The 14052-nt window shown below is 54.0% G+C and overlaps 1 protein-coding gene across 4 annotated transcripts in view; it reads right to left on the bottom strand.

Moving 5' to 3' along the window:
* The window catches only part of PPP2R2C (protein phosphatase 2 regulatory subunit Bgamma), a 242700-nt gene that overhangs the window by 142357 nt on the left and 86291 nt on the right, over positions 1-14052 (bottom strand). The window contains exon 1 of one of the 4 annotated variants that reach the window (XM_055245415.1): positions 6498-7029. The exons of 2 other annotated variants lie outside the window; for them this stretch is intronic. In XM_055245415.1, coding sequence (XP_055101390.1) covers positions 6498-6525 — 28 coding nt within the window. In that variant the 5' untranslated portion in view covers positions 6526-7029. Of the gene's footprint in view, positions 1-6497; positions 7030-14052 lie in introns of those variants that run through there. One more of the 4 variants, XM_055245413.1, reaches the window with a different exon arrangement.

Genomic DNA, 14052 nt, shown 5'->3' with positions numbered 1-14052 from the left:
CTTACCAGAGCAAACTAACTTAAGTGTTCCTATTTCATTTCTGGATATGTGTACATTCTTCCAACACCCTCTACCCTTGGTTCAATAATAAACAAGGAAGGACTAGGAGGAAAAGGAACTGTGGGTGCCCTCTTTTTCCCTTCCCTTCTGTGTCATCATTTTCAGTGTCAGCGGAAACACCATAGGGTTCCTGTGTCATTCATGTTTCTTAGAAGTCACGCATTAGAACATCAGTGCCTCGCAGCATCAGTTGAAAGCGTGGCCCCTGCCTGTTAAATTACAGACACATTGAGAAGGTGCATGAGCCGTCCACTGTACATGGGGCTCAGACGCTCGAGTGAACACAGGGTAGCTTGCCGTGGGAGCCACTGTGCATACCCACAGACTCACCTGCTGCACATACCCCTCTGCTCATTCCCAGGCTCCCCCGTCCCATCAGACTTCACTTACAAAACACAGGATTCAAAGTGAAATTCTTAAAAATTTCAAGATAGTAACAGCAGAGCATGAACCCAAGCACAGGTCCTTCTCTGTGTGGGGTCCTAGAGGACCACACGGGTTGCACATCCATGAAGCCAGCCCTGGAGCAAAGCCCTGGAAAATTCTTATAATCTCATGCGAAACTAGAAAAGTAGCCTTCAGCCGGGCGCGGTGGCTCAAGCCTGTAATCCTAGCACTTTGGGAGGCCGAGGTGGGTGGATCACGAGGTCAGGAGTTCGAGACCATCCTGGCCAACATAGTGAAACCCTGTCTCTACTACAAATACACAAAAAAAAATTAGCTGGGCGTGGTGGCGGGCGCCTGTAGTCCCAGCTACTCGGGAGGCTGAGGCAGGAGAATGGCGTGAACCCGGGAGGCGGAGCTTGCAGTGAGCCGAGATGGTGCCACTGCACTCCAGCCTGGGGGACAGAGCCAGACTCTGACTCAAAAAAAAAACTCAAAAAAAAAAAAGAAAAGTAGCCTTCAAAATTGTTGATACAGATTACGGTTTTCATTGAAAACAGACACGGGTATTAAAAAAAGACTGGAAGGAAATACCTCAGTTGCTGAGAGTATGTCCCTCTGCTTGGTGGACTCGCAGGAGTTCACTGTCCCTCTGTTACTCCCCACCATGCTCTCCATGGAGCCTAGCGCTTCATACAGCGGCTCTTCCAGTCTCAAGGCCTAAATACTTCTTACCAAACATCCCTTAGCTCGGCAAGCTTTAAGGATAAACACTAAAAACTGTAGCAAATGACAACAGTCAGGAGATGGAGTGGAAAAATTTTATTAGAATTTGATTTTCATCTTCCAGAAAGAAAATGAGAAAAACCCTGCTCTGTGACTGTGCCAAGCTTTAAGTTCGGGCTGATTAAAAAGAAACGAGCACATTGCTTACAGCAGGGGCGTGGGAGCTGGCCTACACTACAGTTTGGGGAAATTGACAGCAGTCACCTTTTACACGTGTAGAACTTCAGAGTCCACATGCCCTTGGCTCCTTACAGCCTCATGACAACCCAGGGCACTAGGCGCTGCAGGGAAACTGAGGCTCAGAAAGTGATGTGATTTGATGGAGGGCACCCCAGCACTGAAATGGAGCCCACACCCGCTGTGAAGCCCAAGGGAAGCTTATGTAAGTGGCATTTCCAAATGGAAGCGAAAGGAACACAGAATCTGAATAGTCCACATCTTGATTTTCAAAAGTCAAAGGCTGACTCTCCCTAATCTCCCTCTGTGCCACCACTAATGTCCCCCCTCTTAGCCTCAGTTTCCGCATAGGTTGGGGTGGAAGTTAGGCTAGCCAGTCTGATGACAGTTCTAAGGGCTAGTCTAACTCTGGCCCCTAAAGAATAGACATCATCACTTACCAATGATATTTATTAAGAATAAACTGAGGCTCAGAGAGACCGTGTGACCTGCCCAATATTACAGACCCAGGGTCAGACCCCAACAGGAACCCAGATCTCCCAACACCACATCTTAGGCTCTCTTATCTGGCCAAAAATACCTCCTCAATAGGACTGAGGAGGGAAAACCAAAAACTGACAACCTTGACTTGAGTGAAATGAAAGAGGGTTCTCAAAACAGAAAGCAAACAAAAATCCCTCTGGGTTTTATGTATCTCGAGTCTTAGCTGTGGGTTACCGATCAGCCTCCTGGTTTTCTTGATAAGCAGTCAGGGCTGTATGATCGGGGTGCCATTGGCTGCAAGTAACAGAGACTTGAAAGTGCACGATGAAAAGGAAAAGTACCATCTCACGTAACCGGAAGTTCAGAGGCGGGCTTGACATCAGGCCTCAGTGTCCTGGATCTCACTCACTCTCTGCCCTGCCATCAACAGTGTTGGCCTAAGACTTGCTCCCCTCATGGTGTCAGATGGCTGCCAGCCACCACAGGGTTTCCCTGTTCCCATCACAAGAGAGGGACCAACTTACCTGCGGTTCTCCCTACTTTCCACTCAACCTCCAGAACTGACTCCCACATCCATTCTGGAACCAGTCACTGCAAGGGGAATGAGATCATCCTTGCACTGATCAGATCCAGCTACGGTCTGAGATCTCTTACTAGGAACCGTATGTGTTATCCTTGGGAGAAGAGAGACAAACTGTTGTGGAGATCAGCTGCAATGTCCACCATAAGGGTGCAGATTTCACTGAATGCTGAGTCTCCCACAAGCAGCACCGCCTCTTCAGTGTGGTTTCTTTGGGCAGAAAGTAGATGGTATCCAGGGCACAACCAGTTCAAAACCTGCAGACAATTCCATGCAGGAAAACCTGCCTGTCTGCTGCGTTCAGACAGCCTCAGGACCCCATGCTGACCTTAGCAATTCCCAAGCACCCTTCACTTCCTCAACTATAAAATCAGGACAACTCTGTGGGAATAAACAGACTACTCTGAAATCACGCAGGACATCCAGGGATGGGAGTTAGGAAAACATGGGTATATCCTTTATGCAGATGCAAAAAGCACGAGTGTCCAACAGTGTGTGATGGCTGAGATGCTCAAATGAGGGGAAGCTGTGCCTCTGGCCTCAGCTGAAAAGTGTGCTCTGGAAGTGCCTTACTTGTCAGGCACATGAGAGTGACTGTTGCTCCCCAGAAAAACCCAGTCACTGCCAGGATCTACCTGGTCAGCCTCAGCCACCTCCCCTTGGCTAGCTCCTGTGTCTTGGTCATCACTGCCTGCCCAGGGCAGGATGTGCTTGGCAAATGGTGCTAAGCAAAGGAAGGATGGATGGGTTTTGTAAGTTCAGTCTAGTCTGGAAATGCTTATTCAACTCACTCTAAAGCTAAGTACTGGGGCCTGCCACAAAAAGAGAAAGAACAGAGCCAAGAAGAGTCCTTCCTGGAACCGTATCCAGCTCTTGAGAAATGTCTAACTACACGGAGACTTCCTAGCACCCTCCAGGGTCCAGGGCCCTATCAGCTGCACTGCTCTCCCTACACCCTGACCCCATTCATGCAAAGTTCTCTGTGCCCCCGGGTGGCCTGCGTGTACACCTAATCATCACCGTAACCCTCAATGCAGTTGGGCCCAGCCGAAAGTAAGCCCCCAACCCTGCCACCAAAAAAAAAAAAAAATCCAACCTGCTCTGATGAATTCACACCAAGATATGAATGACTAACAAAACCTAAATTCTTCCCAAGATGTTTGAGATTTTACAAGAGACTCAGGAACTCAAGCAGGGATTCCACGGGCAAAGATGACATTGGACATGGGGCCCAAAGGATGAGAAAGAGTCAGTGGTGAGAAAGGCAGAAGGTGGGTATTCCAGGGAACAGCCAGTGCAAATGCCCTGAAGCAAGAAAGAAAATGGCCTGCTCAAGGAACAGGAGGTAGATCAGAGTAGTTGGGGTGTGGTGGGGGAGTGTAGACTCAACTACAGGTAGAACAGGAGTTTGTGCACCTGGTTCTTTCGCAAACTGAATTTTCGCATCCACTATTTGCCCACAGGCTCTTCCAGTTACAAGGCATATAAATAATAACAATGCCACGTGTTCAACATCTCCAACAAGCCAAGCACTGTGCTGGGCACTTCTGATATTAGCAAAATCACTGATCATCCCAGCAACCCTGTATGAAAGGTCGTTATTATTTCTCCCTTTACAAAGGGAAAGTGAAGCTCAGGAAGGTGTAGTAACTTGTCCAAGGCTGCACAGCAGTCAGGAGTCGGAGGCAGGATTTTAACATGATTCAAATCTGACATTCTAACATTCAAATCTGTGACCTTCCCTGTGCTCTGAGCATGAAATATAGTCAGGATGCAACAGTGTGAAAGTGCGTTTTTCATTAGGGAGGCCAGAATTCTACCTATTATAATGACTATTATTGTTTCTTGTTCCGATCCTGCTCTCTGCATCCACAGCACCTGAGTCCTATGCCCTGCACACACCGGCACTCGGTCTGGACCAGGGACAAGGCCAGGCCTTGGTTTGTTCATCTAAAGGTGGGGATAAGGCGTAGGTGAGCCTTCGTATGAGGTCCCAGCACACAGCAGGTGCTCAGTATCCTGTGGCTGCACCTTAGCAATGCCCAGCTCTGAACAGCTCCTTCATCACCATTGCACCTGCTCCTCACAGAAACCCCCAGACCCTGTAGGCAGGATTCATTCCCATTTTACAGATGGGGAGACTGAGCCCTGGTGAGAAGACAGACCTCAAGGTCACATAGCTCCCTGATAGAATACAGGCCGCACAAGGGCAGGGAGTCTTTGTCCAGTCCCCAGGGATAAAACAGTGCCTGGCATGTAGCACGTGCTTGGTAAATATCTCGTGTCTGGATGAGGGATTGGATAGCACAGCTCTGACCTCCGGAACTGTGCCGTCCCCGTTGCTGTCCCCGTTGCTGTTCCCTGCTGAGGGCTGGTGAATTTATGAAAGAAAAGGGGACGGGCAGGGTGCAGAGGGAATTAACGTTTGAAAATGTCCACCACCGCGCTTTTTACGCCTAGTCCCACAACAAGCCCTGCGCCCCATCCCATCATCATCCCCAACGTAGAGATGAGCAAACAGAGGCTTCCTCTAGGAAGCCAGACTACAGCGAGCCTGGGAGCAGCGGGGCAACCTGCCAAGATCCGCTCTCGGCCCAAGCCAGGCCACCGAGGCACGGGCCAGCAACCCGGCGGCTTCCTCCAACCCTCTGTCGCTGCAGGCTGCGAGCAGAAAGCACATCCCGGACCCACGCTGATTCCGACTCAGCCTCGCCGAGGCAGGCGACAAAGGGCCGCTCTCAGCTCCCCGGGCCTCCCAAAGCCGCGGCCGGGTCAGAGCCTCACCGGCCCGGAGGCCCGGGCAGCCCTGTCCCTCTCTCGCACACACCCGGCGGCGAAGCGTGACTCAGCGATTCTCCCGCCTGGAGCGGGCGCGGCCCCCGCAGCCTCCCTCCGCCCAGGTCCCACGCCCAGCCTCTGCCTCCCGGGCCTGGGCGCCCCGAGCCCGCCCGCGCCGCGCTCCGCGGGGCTCTGGCTCCGCTCGGCCTCATTTCCGGCAGAGCCAGGCTTCGAGGAGGCGGACCCAGCCGCAGGAGCCCGGTATCCGCCGCCTGGCCCACTCGGTCTCCCTGACACAGGCACCCACGCGCACCTGCCCCGCGGGACCCGTGCCCAGGGCCCCTCCCACTGGGGCACACACCCGGGGAACCCGCGCACCCTTCTGCGGCCGGGCGGGCAGCCCGTAGGTTAGCGGCTGACAGTCCCCGCACTTGGGCAGGGCTCCAGCACAGGCGGCCCCGAGCCCAGACCTCCCGGTCCCCATCCTCCATCGGGGTCACTCCGCGGGCCCTGCCTGCGCACGGAAGCTGTCCCCACTGTTCCCCTAGCAAGGCAGAGCAGGGGGCCCCGGAAGTTCCAGGCCTGTAAGAGAGGGGCGCTGACCCACCAGCCTCGGGGTGGGGTGGGGGTGGGGGTGGGGGTTGGGCTTGTAGGGCCAACTTAGGGGATTTTAAACAGGGCCTGTTTGGGATGGCATGTCCCACTTTTTTGGAAAATCCCGACAGTTAGCCCAGCTGCTCCTGTCTCAATATAACTCACCAGGAATAAAAAGGCCAGCCCCAAACCAGCCGCCTTCTCCCTCCCACTCAGGGACCCTGCCTCTGGAGGACAGGGAGGGGCCCGGGCAGGCGGGCCTCCCAGGAGGATCTGGCAATGGATTATGGTTTTTCCCCCCTGGGTCCCTCTTCTTCTCCAGGGAGAGGGCAGCCTAGAAAATTCTGCGGGCTTTGGGCAGGACTGAAATGGCAAATCCAGGATTTTAAACCATTAAATTTCCCCGAGATTTCTTCACCAGATTAGCCACAGCCGTAGCCTTTTAAAAAATTATGGTCAGGGCCGAATCAGGATGCCACCTGGCTGGGAGAGGAACGCTGCCTCCCGGAGGGCGGCGCGGAGGAGGGCGCTGCCCTGTCCCGGTGCTGGGCAGCGGAGGCCCGTACCCTCGGGCTCCCTCCCTCCTGGGCCCCGGGCAGGGTGGGATGGGGTGGGGTGGGGTGGGGGGACACGACACACATCGCGCGGTCCAAACCTTCGGAGGGCATTCGGTGCGACGGCATCCCCACGCCGCGGCCGGCCGGAGGGGTCTCAGACAACACGTACGTTACCTTCAGTCACATAGCTGTGGTCCCGCAGGAAGCTGTGGTTAATTTTCCGCGTGTCCGTGTCCTCGCCCATTGAAGGCCGTGCCCGGTGCTCTGGGCATGCCCCGCCGCCACACACCGATGCAATCCGCAGAGGTCGCGCCGGGCGCGCGGGCCATGCCGCCGCAGCCTAGCAGGGGCGCGGGCCGCCGGGGCCCCGAAGGGAGGGCATCGCGGCAGGGGGACGGGCGGGGGCGGCCGGGGGCTGGCGCCGCGGTCAAGCGAGCGCGCGGCGGGCGGGCGGCGGCCGCGGGTTCGGGCGGGCCGGGGCCCAGGCGCGCATCCCGGCCGGCCCGTGCGCGCTGCGTCCGTGCGCCCGGCGGCGGGGCCTGGTGCCGGTGCGCCTGGCTGCGGCGACGGCGGCGAGGGGACGCGCGCGGCGCTGCGCTGCGCCGACCAAGCCGGGGCCGAGCCGGGCTGCGCGGGCTTGGGCCGCCGCCGCCGCCGCCGCTGCCGCAGGCCCCTCCCTCGCGCCGCCCGCTCTCCGCCCCCGCGGCCCTGCAGGTGGAGCCGGCGCCCAAGCCGAGGCTGAACCGCCGTGCTCGGGCCCTCGCGGTGGGCACCTTGGTGCTGGGTGCGCCACGGGGGAGGGAGGAAGGGGACGGCCGGCTTGCGGGGAGAGGGTGATCAGCTGAGCTTGGGGGGAGGGTACCTTGGGTGCCCAGGTGCTCCAGTTATGGGAGAGAAGGCCAAGAGCGGGGGTGCTGGGAAGGGGGCAGGAGGAGGGCAGCCTCGCAGGCAGAAGGCAGAAAGGACTAGGAAGGAAGGAGTGGGGTCGCAGTTGAAGAGGGCGCACCTGGAGAACGGGGACTCGGGGAGGGGAAGGACACTGGCCCCCTTCATTAGTAGAAGAGGGTGGGTCGCGCAAGTTCTGGGGCCCGTTTGGAGCATTAAGTACATGTGAAGAAGCTGGTGGAGGGGGTCCAGCACCCGACAAGGCAAAACTGGATGAAATGGCTGGAGGGGTGATTGGGCCTCCCCCAGGCAGGGCTCTGAGATCTCTCCTCATGCCCACCTCTCCTGACCAGTGAGAAAGTTAAAGAAACACAGAGCTAGGTACCTCCAAAACCAGGCTGGAAAATGCGTCCCCCTCCTCCCTTCCCTCCCTCCCCTCCAAACCCAGGACTCTGCCAAACAGGAACCTCCCTCTGGTCATCAGCCTAGCACATAGTGGGCCCTCAAAAAATATTTGCCTCCTGTTTTGCCAAGCTGCCATCTCCTCCACCGTGACCCACCGCCTAATGAATCGCAGTCCCCTGCACGGGGCACAAGCCCCAGTGGGGATTCAGAGGTGTGGGTGAGGAACCATCAGGCCTCCCTAGGAGCTCAACAGAGCCTTCTAGGAAAGGGAGGGACTCTGTGGCTTGCCTGGGAGGGGTAAGTGCAGTGGGGTAACCAAGGCTGCAGGGGCTCTTGGGTCTAAGGCATTGGTGGAACCATGCTCCAGGTAGGGGCTGGTCTGTAATGGCCTCCACTTGTTTCAAATGGTTTTGGGGGAACTCCAGACAGCTCCCCAAACTGCAGTGGAGGTAGGAGAGTGCAAAGGTGTTGGGGCAGGGAGACTGGGGCTGTGGGAAAGACGAGGGAAGGTGATACCATCTCAGGTTTCTTGGAGATTGAGAGGAAGTTTTTGAAGCTACAGCTTTCGTGCCTTTGAAATCCCCAGAATGGACCTATGAGGAGATGAAAGCCCCCCGGCAGCCCCACCAGTACTCTGCAGGGTGTCATGCAAGGGCTGGCCTGGGGAGAGGCCCTGGGGCCCTGCCAGCACCTGCTTTGGCAAGTGCCCTGCCCTGTCCCAGCCTCCACCTTTTCACTGTGGAACAAGCCAAAATCTCCCAGCTGTGCAGACTCCATTCAAGGACCAGGTAAATGCAAGGGCCAGAAGGATGTGCTTGTTCTATGTCACTTTCTACCCCATAGGAAAGTGACTGACACCCACATTGGCCCCCACCCACCTGGCATGTTCTCCTCTCTCTCTCACACCTGTCTGCTCACATGCCCCCCGCCTCACATCCTAAGCCCAGCCCCCTACTCTCTGTCCACACCCCCTCACCTCTCTAGCTGGGGCCAGCAAAATGGCTATGCTGGGAGAAAGACAGGCTGGGTTCAAGTCCTGAGCACAAGGGGGCCCAGGCACAACCTCATCTGCAAAGTGGCTGTGATGGCAGGGGTGGCCCCACTGGGTTAGGGTGGCCAGTCCTGCTCAGCAGGGGTCAGGCCTCCTGGGAGCTCTCTTGTTATCACGCTGAGGCCCACCCTCCCACATGTTCCTCAGCCTCTCTCTCTGATCATGGAAAGGTCCCCTCTCCCCATCTGTCAATCCTGCCAAAACACCCACCCTATGCTGGCATCAGCCTCATCTCCCGGGATGCCCTGGACTGCAATGAAAACAGCCCCACTCTGGCCCGACACAGTACATCATCCCTTTCATCAGCTTCTGAGCCATGCTAGGGACCCTGCAGTGGGTGGTCTTTCCAACCTGACTGGGCCCCAAGGCTTGCATCCATCGCCTCCTCACCCCTCACCACCCCATCCTGCCCCACCCCCACCACAAGCAGTATCTGGGCTCCTCCACACTGTCTCCTCCATTTTCTGGAAGCCCTCCCCCTCCAGCACAACCAAGGACTCTCCCTCAGCCCCCTGCCCACCCCCCACCCCCACTCAATCACACAATCTGCTGCTTCCTCATCGGTGTCTGCACACAGCCCTGCCCCCGCTGACAGAGCCTGAGCTCCAGATCCTGCCACCCCCAGCCTCTCCGTACAGACTCCTCTCTGTCCTTTCATTCATTCATGAGGAATGTTTATTGAGCATCTACTATGTGCAGGCATGTTCCCAGCACTAGGGTAGTGTGGAAGACAGAATAGAGAAATGCTCTGCTCCCATGGAGTTGGCCTCCCAGTGGGGTGAGATCTGTGTGGGCCATGACTGGTGCAGAGGAGAAGGCGGGGTGCAGGGATGGAGAGGAACGGGGAGGAGGAGGTGCCATTTTATAAAGATGAGTGTAGAGGACAGCTCAATAAGGTGAAATTTGTCAGCATCTCTCCAGATGCTTCTCACAGCGTAAGCCTGCTTGGGTCTCTTCCACATTCAAAAGCTGTCCTCACTCCATGTCCCTTCAGCCACCAGCACATTGCATTTCTGCCATTCACAACCACAGTGCCAAAAGGGCACATCTACACTCACCATCTCCTCACTCACTGCCGTGCCCTCCAACCTGGCTTCTTGCCATCCATCCCACCCCAGAAAAGAAACTTGTGTCAGAGGGCGTGAGAATGACTTTCCTGTTCCTGGAACCAGTGGACGCATGCTGGCCTCTCTCTATGCTGAGCTCTCGTGAGTCTCACCCTGTGGACCACGCGCTTCCCTTTACTTCAGTGGCACCACCTTCTGCTGCCCCTTCTCAGCAGGTTTACATGCTCCACTCCTTCTGACGGCCCCACCAGGCTGTGTCTCCCTGTGCTTCTGTGCCCCCAACTTGCTGTAATTGACAGAGAGAACATGCATGGAAAGTGTGCCGTGCACCGCACCATGTCCCCTCAAGTGCACAGGCTGAAGCCCTAACCCCCAATGTGATGATGTTTGCAGGTGGGGCCTTTGGGAGATTTGGGTTAGACAAGGCCGTGAGGGTTGGGTCTTCATGGAGAGATTAGTGCCCTTATAGGAAGAGACCACAGAGCTTGCCCACTCTCTCCCCAGGTGCTCACAGGAGCACACGGCGAGACAGTGGCTGCCTGCAAACCAGGAAGGGGCCTCACCAGGAACCAGATTGGCCAGAACCTTGATGTTGGACTTTCCAGCCTCCAGAACTGGGAGGAAGTGCATTTCTGTCGTTTACGCCACCTGTCCTATCTTGTTTATTATGGCAGCCCAAGCCGACTGCACAAAAGTTAACTGTTCAGCTTGAAGAACGACCACAAAGTAAACACTCATCTAGCCACCAAGTCAGGAAAGGGCGCTAGCCACCTCTCGAGGCCTCCCTCACTCCCCTGTCTCTCCACTTCCATGGACTGAATAGCTGTTGACTCCAAAAATTCATATACTGAAATCCTGTCCCCTAATATGATGGTTTTAGGAGGTGAGGTCTTCGAGAGGTGATTAGGTCCCAAGGGTGGGGCCCTCATCATGGGATTAGCACCCTTATAAGAAGAGACGTGAGAGAGTTTGCTTCCCCTCTCTGTCCCTCTCCCTCTCTCTCTGTCATATGAGGACACAACAAGAAGTTGGCTATCCACAAATCAGGAAGCCCTCATCAGACACAGGATCTGCCGGCACTTTGACCTTGGACTTCCAAGCCTCCATTACTGTGAGAAATAGATTGTGGTTTATGCCATCTAGGCTACAGTATTTTTGTTCTAGCAGTCCAAACTGACTAAGACACCACCCCAAAGATAACCCCCATCTTGACTTTTAACACTGTAGTTTTACTAGTTTACTAGTAGAATTGTAAGGTAGGAATGTTTTTGTAACTGCTTTCATTTGCACAATTTTTTTTTCTGAGAGGCACTCGTTATTTATATAGATGTAGCTGCAATTTATTCATTTTTCATTGTCATATAATATTCTATGGTAGAAATACACTGCAGCTGACCCCACTGTTATTGGGCACGTAGGTTGTTTGTTCAGTGTGGAGGCTAATTATGAACAACACTTCTGTGGCTCAGCATTCGTGTGTACACAATTCTGGGAACTGGCTGGGTGCAGTGGCTCATATCACCAGCACTTTGGGAGGCTGAGACAGGCAGATTGCTTGAGCCCAGGAGTTCAAGACCAGACTGGGCAACATGGGAGACCCTGTCTCTACAAAAAAAAAATACAAAAGTTAGCCAGGCGTGGTGGTGCACATTTGTAGTCCCCACTACTCGGGATGCTGAGGATCACTTGAGCCTGGGAGACAGAGGTTGCAGTGAGCCAGGATGATGCCACACTGCACTCCAGCCTGGGCCACACAGCAAGATTCTCTTAAAAAAAAAACTTCTAGGAATTGCTGAGTGAGAGGGTCTGTTTGTTTAGCTTTAGTCATGGATGTCAACCAGTTTACCAAAGAGGTAACAGAAGGTTGTCCCTGTTGATCCACAACCTCCTTAAATGAGGTATTGTCATTTTGATTCTAGCCATTCATCACCTCTAACGCCAAACCCAGCATCCTCTCTTAAAACTGGAACTCGTCCTCCTCTTCGTCTGCACTTAGGATGCACTGGAGTCATCCCGACTCCGCCTTCACCCCCCACAGCCTGTCCTCTTTCCAGCCCTGTTGATGTGCACTCACACAGAGCTCTTCAGCCCTTCCCCTCCTCGAGCCAGCCTCCTCACTCCGCCAGAATTCAGAGCCTCACCCCTCCCTCATGTGGCCCGTGTTCCCCTTCCTGGTTCAGATGTTTCCAGGCTCCCAGCTCCATATGACAACATCTCAGCTCAAAGTTCTTCACAGTCTGGCCCTAAATGCGTCTCCAGCCAACTCCCTGTGTGCCCCCTTGCTTCTTCCCCGGACAGCTGCCCCTCCTAGACTCTACATCTGCACACACTCATGCTCCCGCCGACAATGCCATCCTTACGTCTCACCTTTTCTCCATTTGGAATTAGCCTAAATGCCATGATTAATGGTGACTCTAGCAGTGGCTAGCATTTATTGAATGGCCACAGGGGAGGTCATTAGTGCGGACCACACACATCCTGCCTCTCGCCTCCTTCTGTGCCTGGGGTAGATTTGCACTTTCCCATCCCTTTTAATATTAGGTGTAGTCGTGAGACTTGCTTTGCAGAATACAAGGCGAGGTGAGTGACTAGCGTCTCTTCTGAGTGCAGCTTCAGTGGCCTCTGTGGGGTTTGCCAAATTCTTTTTTTCCCTGACTCAGCATCTTGGAAAAGCACTCATCAAGATAGATTGTCCATCAGCCCAAGTTCTTAATTGAGTACTAATAACAGGGTCCCTGTTCGATGTGCCGAGTGAGAAACACCCATGTGATGTGTTTTGTCACTGAGAGTTGTGGGTTGTTGGTGACAGCAGCACATCCTCACCTACCTGCCTGCTACCTCCCCATTTGCCAGCTGGTGGCTGAGCACTTCACATAGGTGACTTCATTCTGTCCTCAACACGTGACAGCCCTTCCTCAGCCGGAATGAACTAGAAGACCACAGCCATGAATGACCCTCCAAAATGCAGCGGCTTCAAGGCTATTTCTCACTCATGCTGCATGTCCATCTCGAGTGGGCTACAGCTCTGACCCCTGTTATCTTCTTCCCAGGACCCCGGCTGCTGGAGCTGCACATGGCTGGGTTTGTGCAGAGGTAATAGAGAGAGACAGGGGTGGTGAGCTCACTCTACAGCGTCACTGGCCCAAACAAGTCACAAAACCACCACATGCAAGTTCAGTAAGGGCAGGGAGGGCACTGCGGGTCACATGGCCACGTGACCTCAGCGGAGCATACAAGTACAGTCTCCCTCCAGGATGGGGCTGCTAACATGTTGCACAATAATACAGCCAACCACAGGACCCACTTTACAAATGAACAAACAGCACCTTTCTCCCAAGTTACTCAGCTCCTAAGTGGCAATCCAGAGATGTACCCAGGTCTGTGATTCCAGGGCTGGTATAGTCAGCCCATATACCAGCTGGTATAATACAGCAGCTAGCTGTACTAACCTAGCTGCTTCTCTGCTAGCATTCCCCTCCATGACCACCCAGGTCCAAGGACCAAGCTTCCAGGTGGCTTTCTTGGCTTGTTCCACCACTTTGAACCTCATAGAGGCTGGGCAAAACAGTGCCGCAATGGATCTTTCCTCCAGTGAAATGATAAGACAAAGGCCCGCCCACCCCACCCACAGCCCAGGTCACCATGCCTCTGGATGGAGAGAGAATGTCTTGGAATTCTGAGATAATGCCAAGACCCAGCAAATGAAGATGAAGTCTGTGTGGAAGGGCACAGAGCCATAATCCAGCCCAACACCCTCAAGGTTAGTGAATTTCTGCCCCTGCACAAGTAACACTTGCTTGTGACAGAAAATTTGGAAATAAAGGAAAATATAAAAGTTATGGTCCTGAGTCCAAATGTAATTGCCAGAAACCTTTTAGAGTGTGTTATCCCAGGACCTTTTCAAGGTAGAATTTTGTTTTTACATAATCGTGATCAGACCTTATTTTTTTGTATTTTATTTGTTTAGTGACATATTTTAAATAGACTAAAATGTATTATTACAATCCCCTACCTTTTGAATATTGATTCCCGCTATCCAGGAAAAAAAAAAAGCCTTAATTTGTAGAATTTGCCAATTTCTGGGATGTAAATACTCTGCCATGGCTGATTTTTGAATATTGATTCAAAAGAAATCAATATTAGCATTGACATATTTGCTTCAGCTTTCTTTTTTACTTTTCTTTTATTGTAGAGACAGAGTCTCACTATGTTGCCCAGGCTGGTCTCTAATTCCTGGACTCAAGC

Source organism: Symphalangus syndactylus, chromosome 16, assembly GCF_028878055.3.
Source record: "Symphalangus syndactylus isolate Jambi chromosome 16, NHGRI_mSymSyn1-v2.1_pri, whole genome shotgun sequence".
Lineage (NCBI taxonomy): Eukaryota > Metazoa > Chordata > Mammalia > Primates > Hylobatidae > Symphalangus > Symphalangus syndactylus.
Note: the sequence above shows the minus strand (reverse complement) of the source record. Positions and strands in the feature narration are given on the sequence as shown.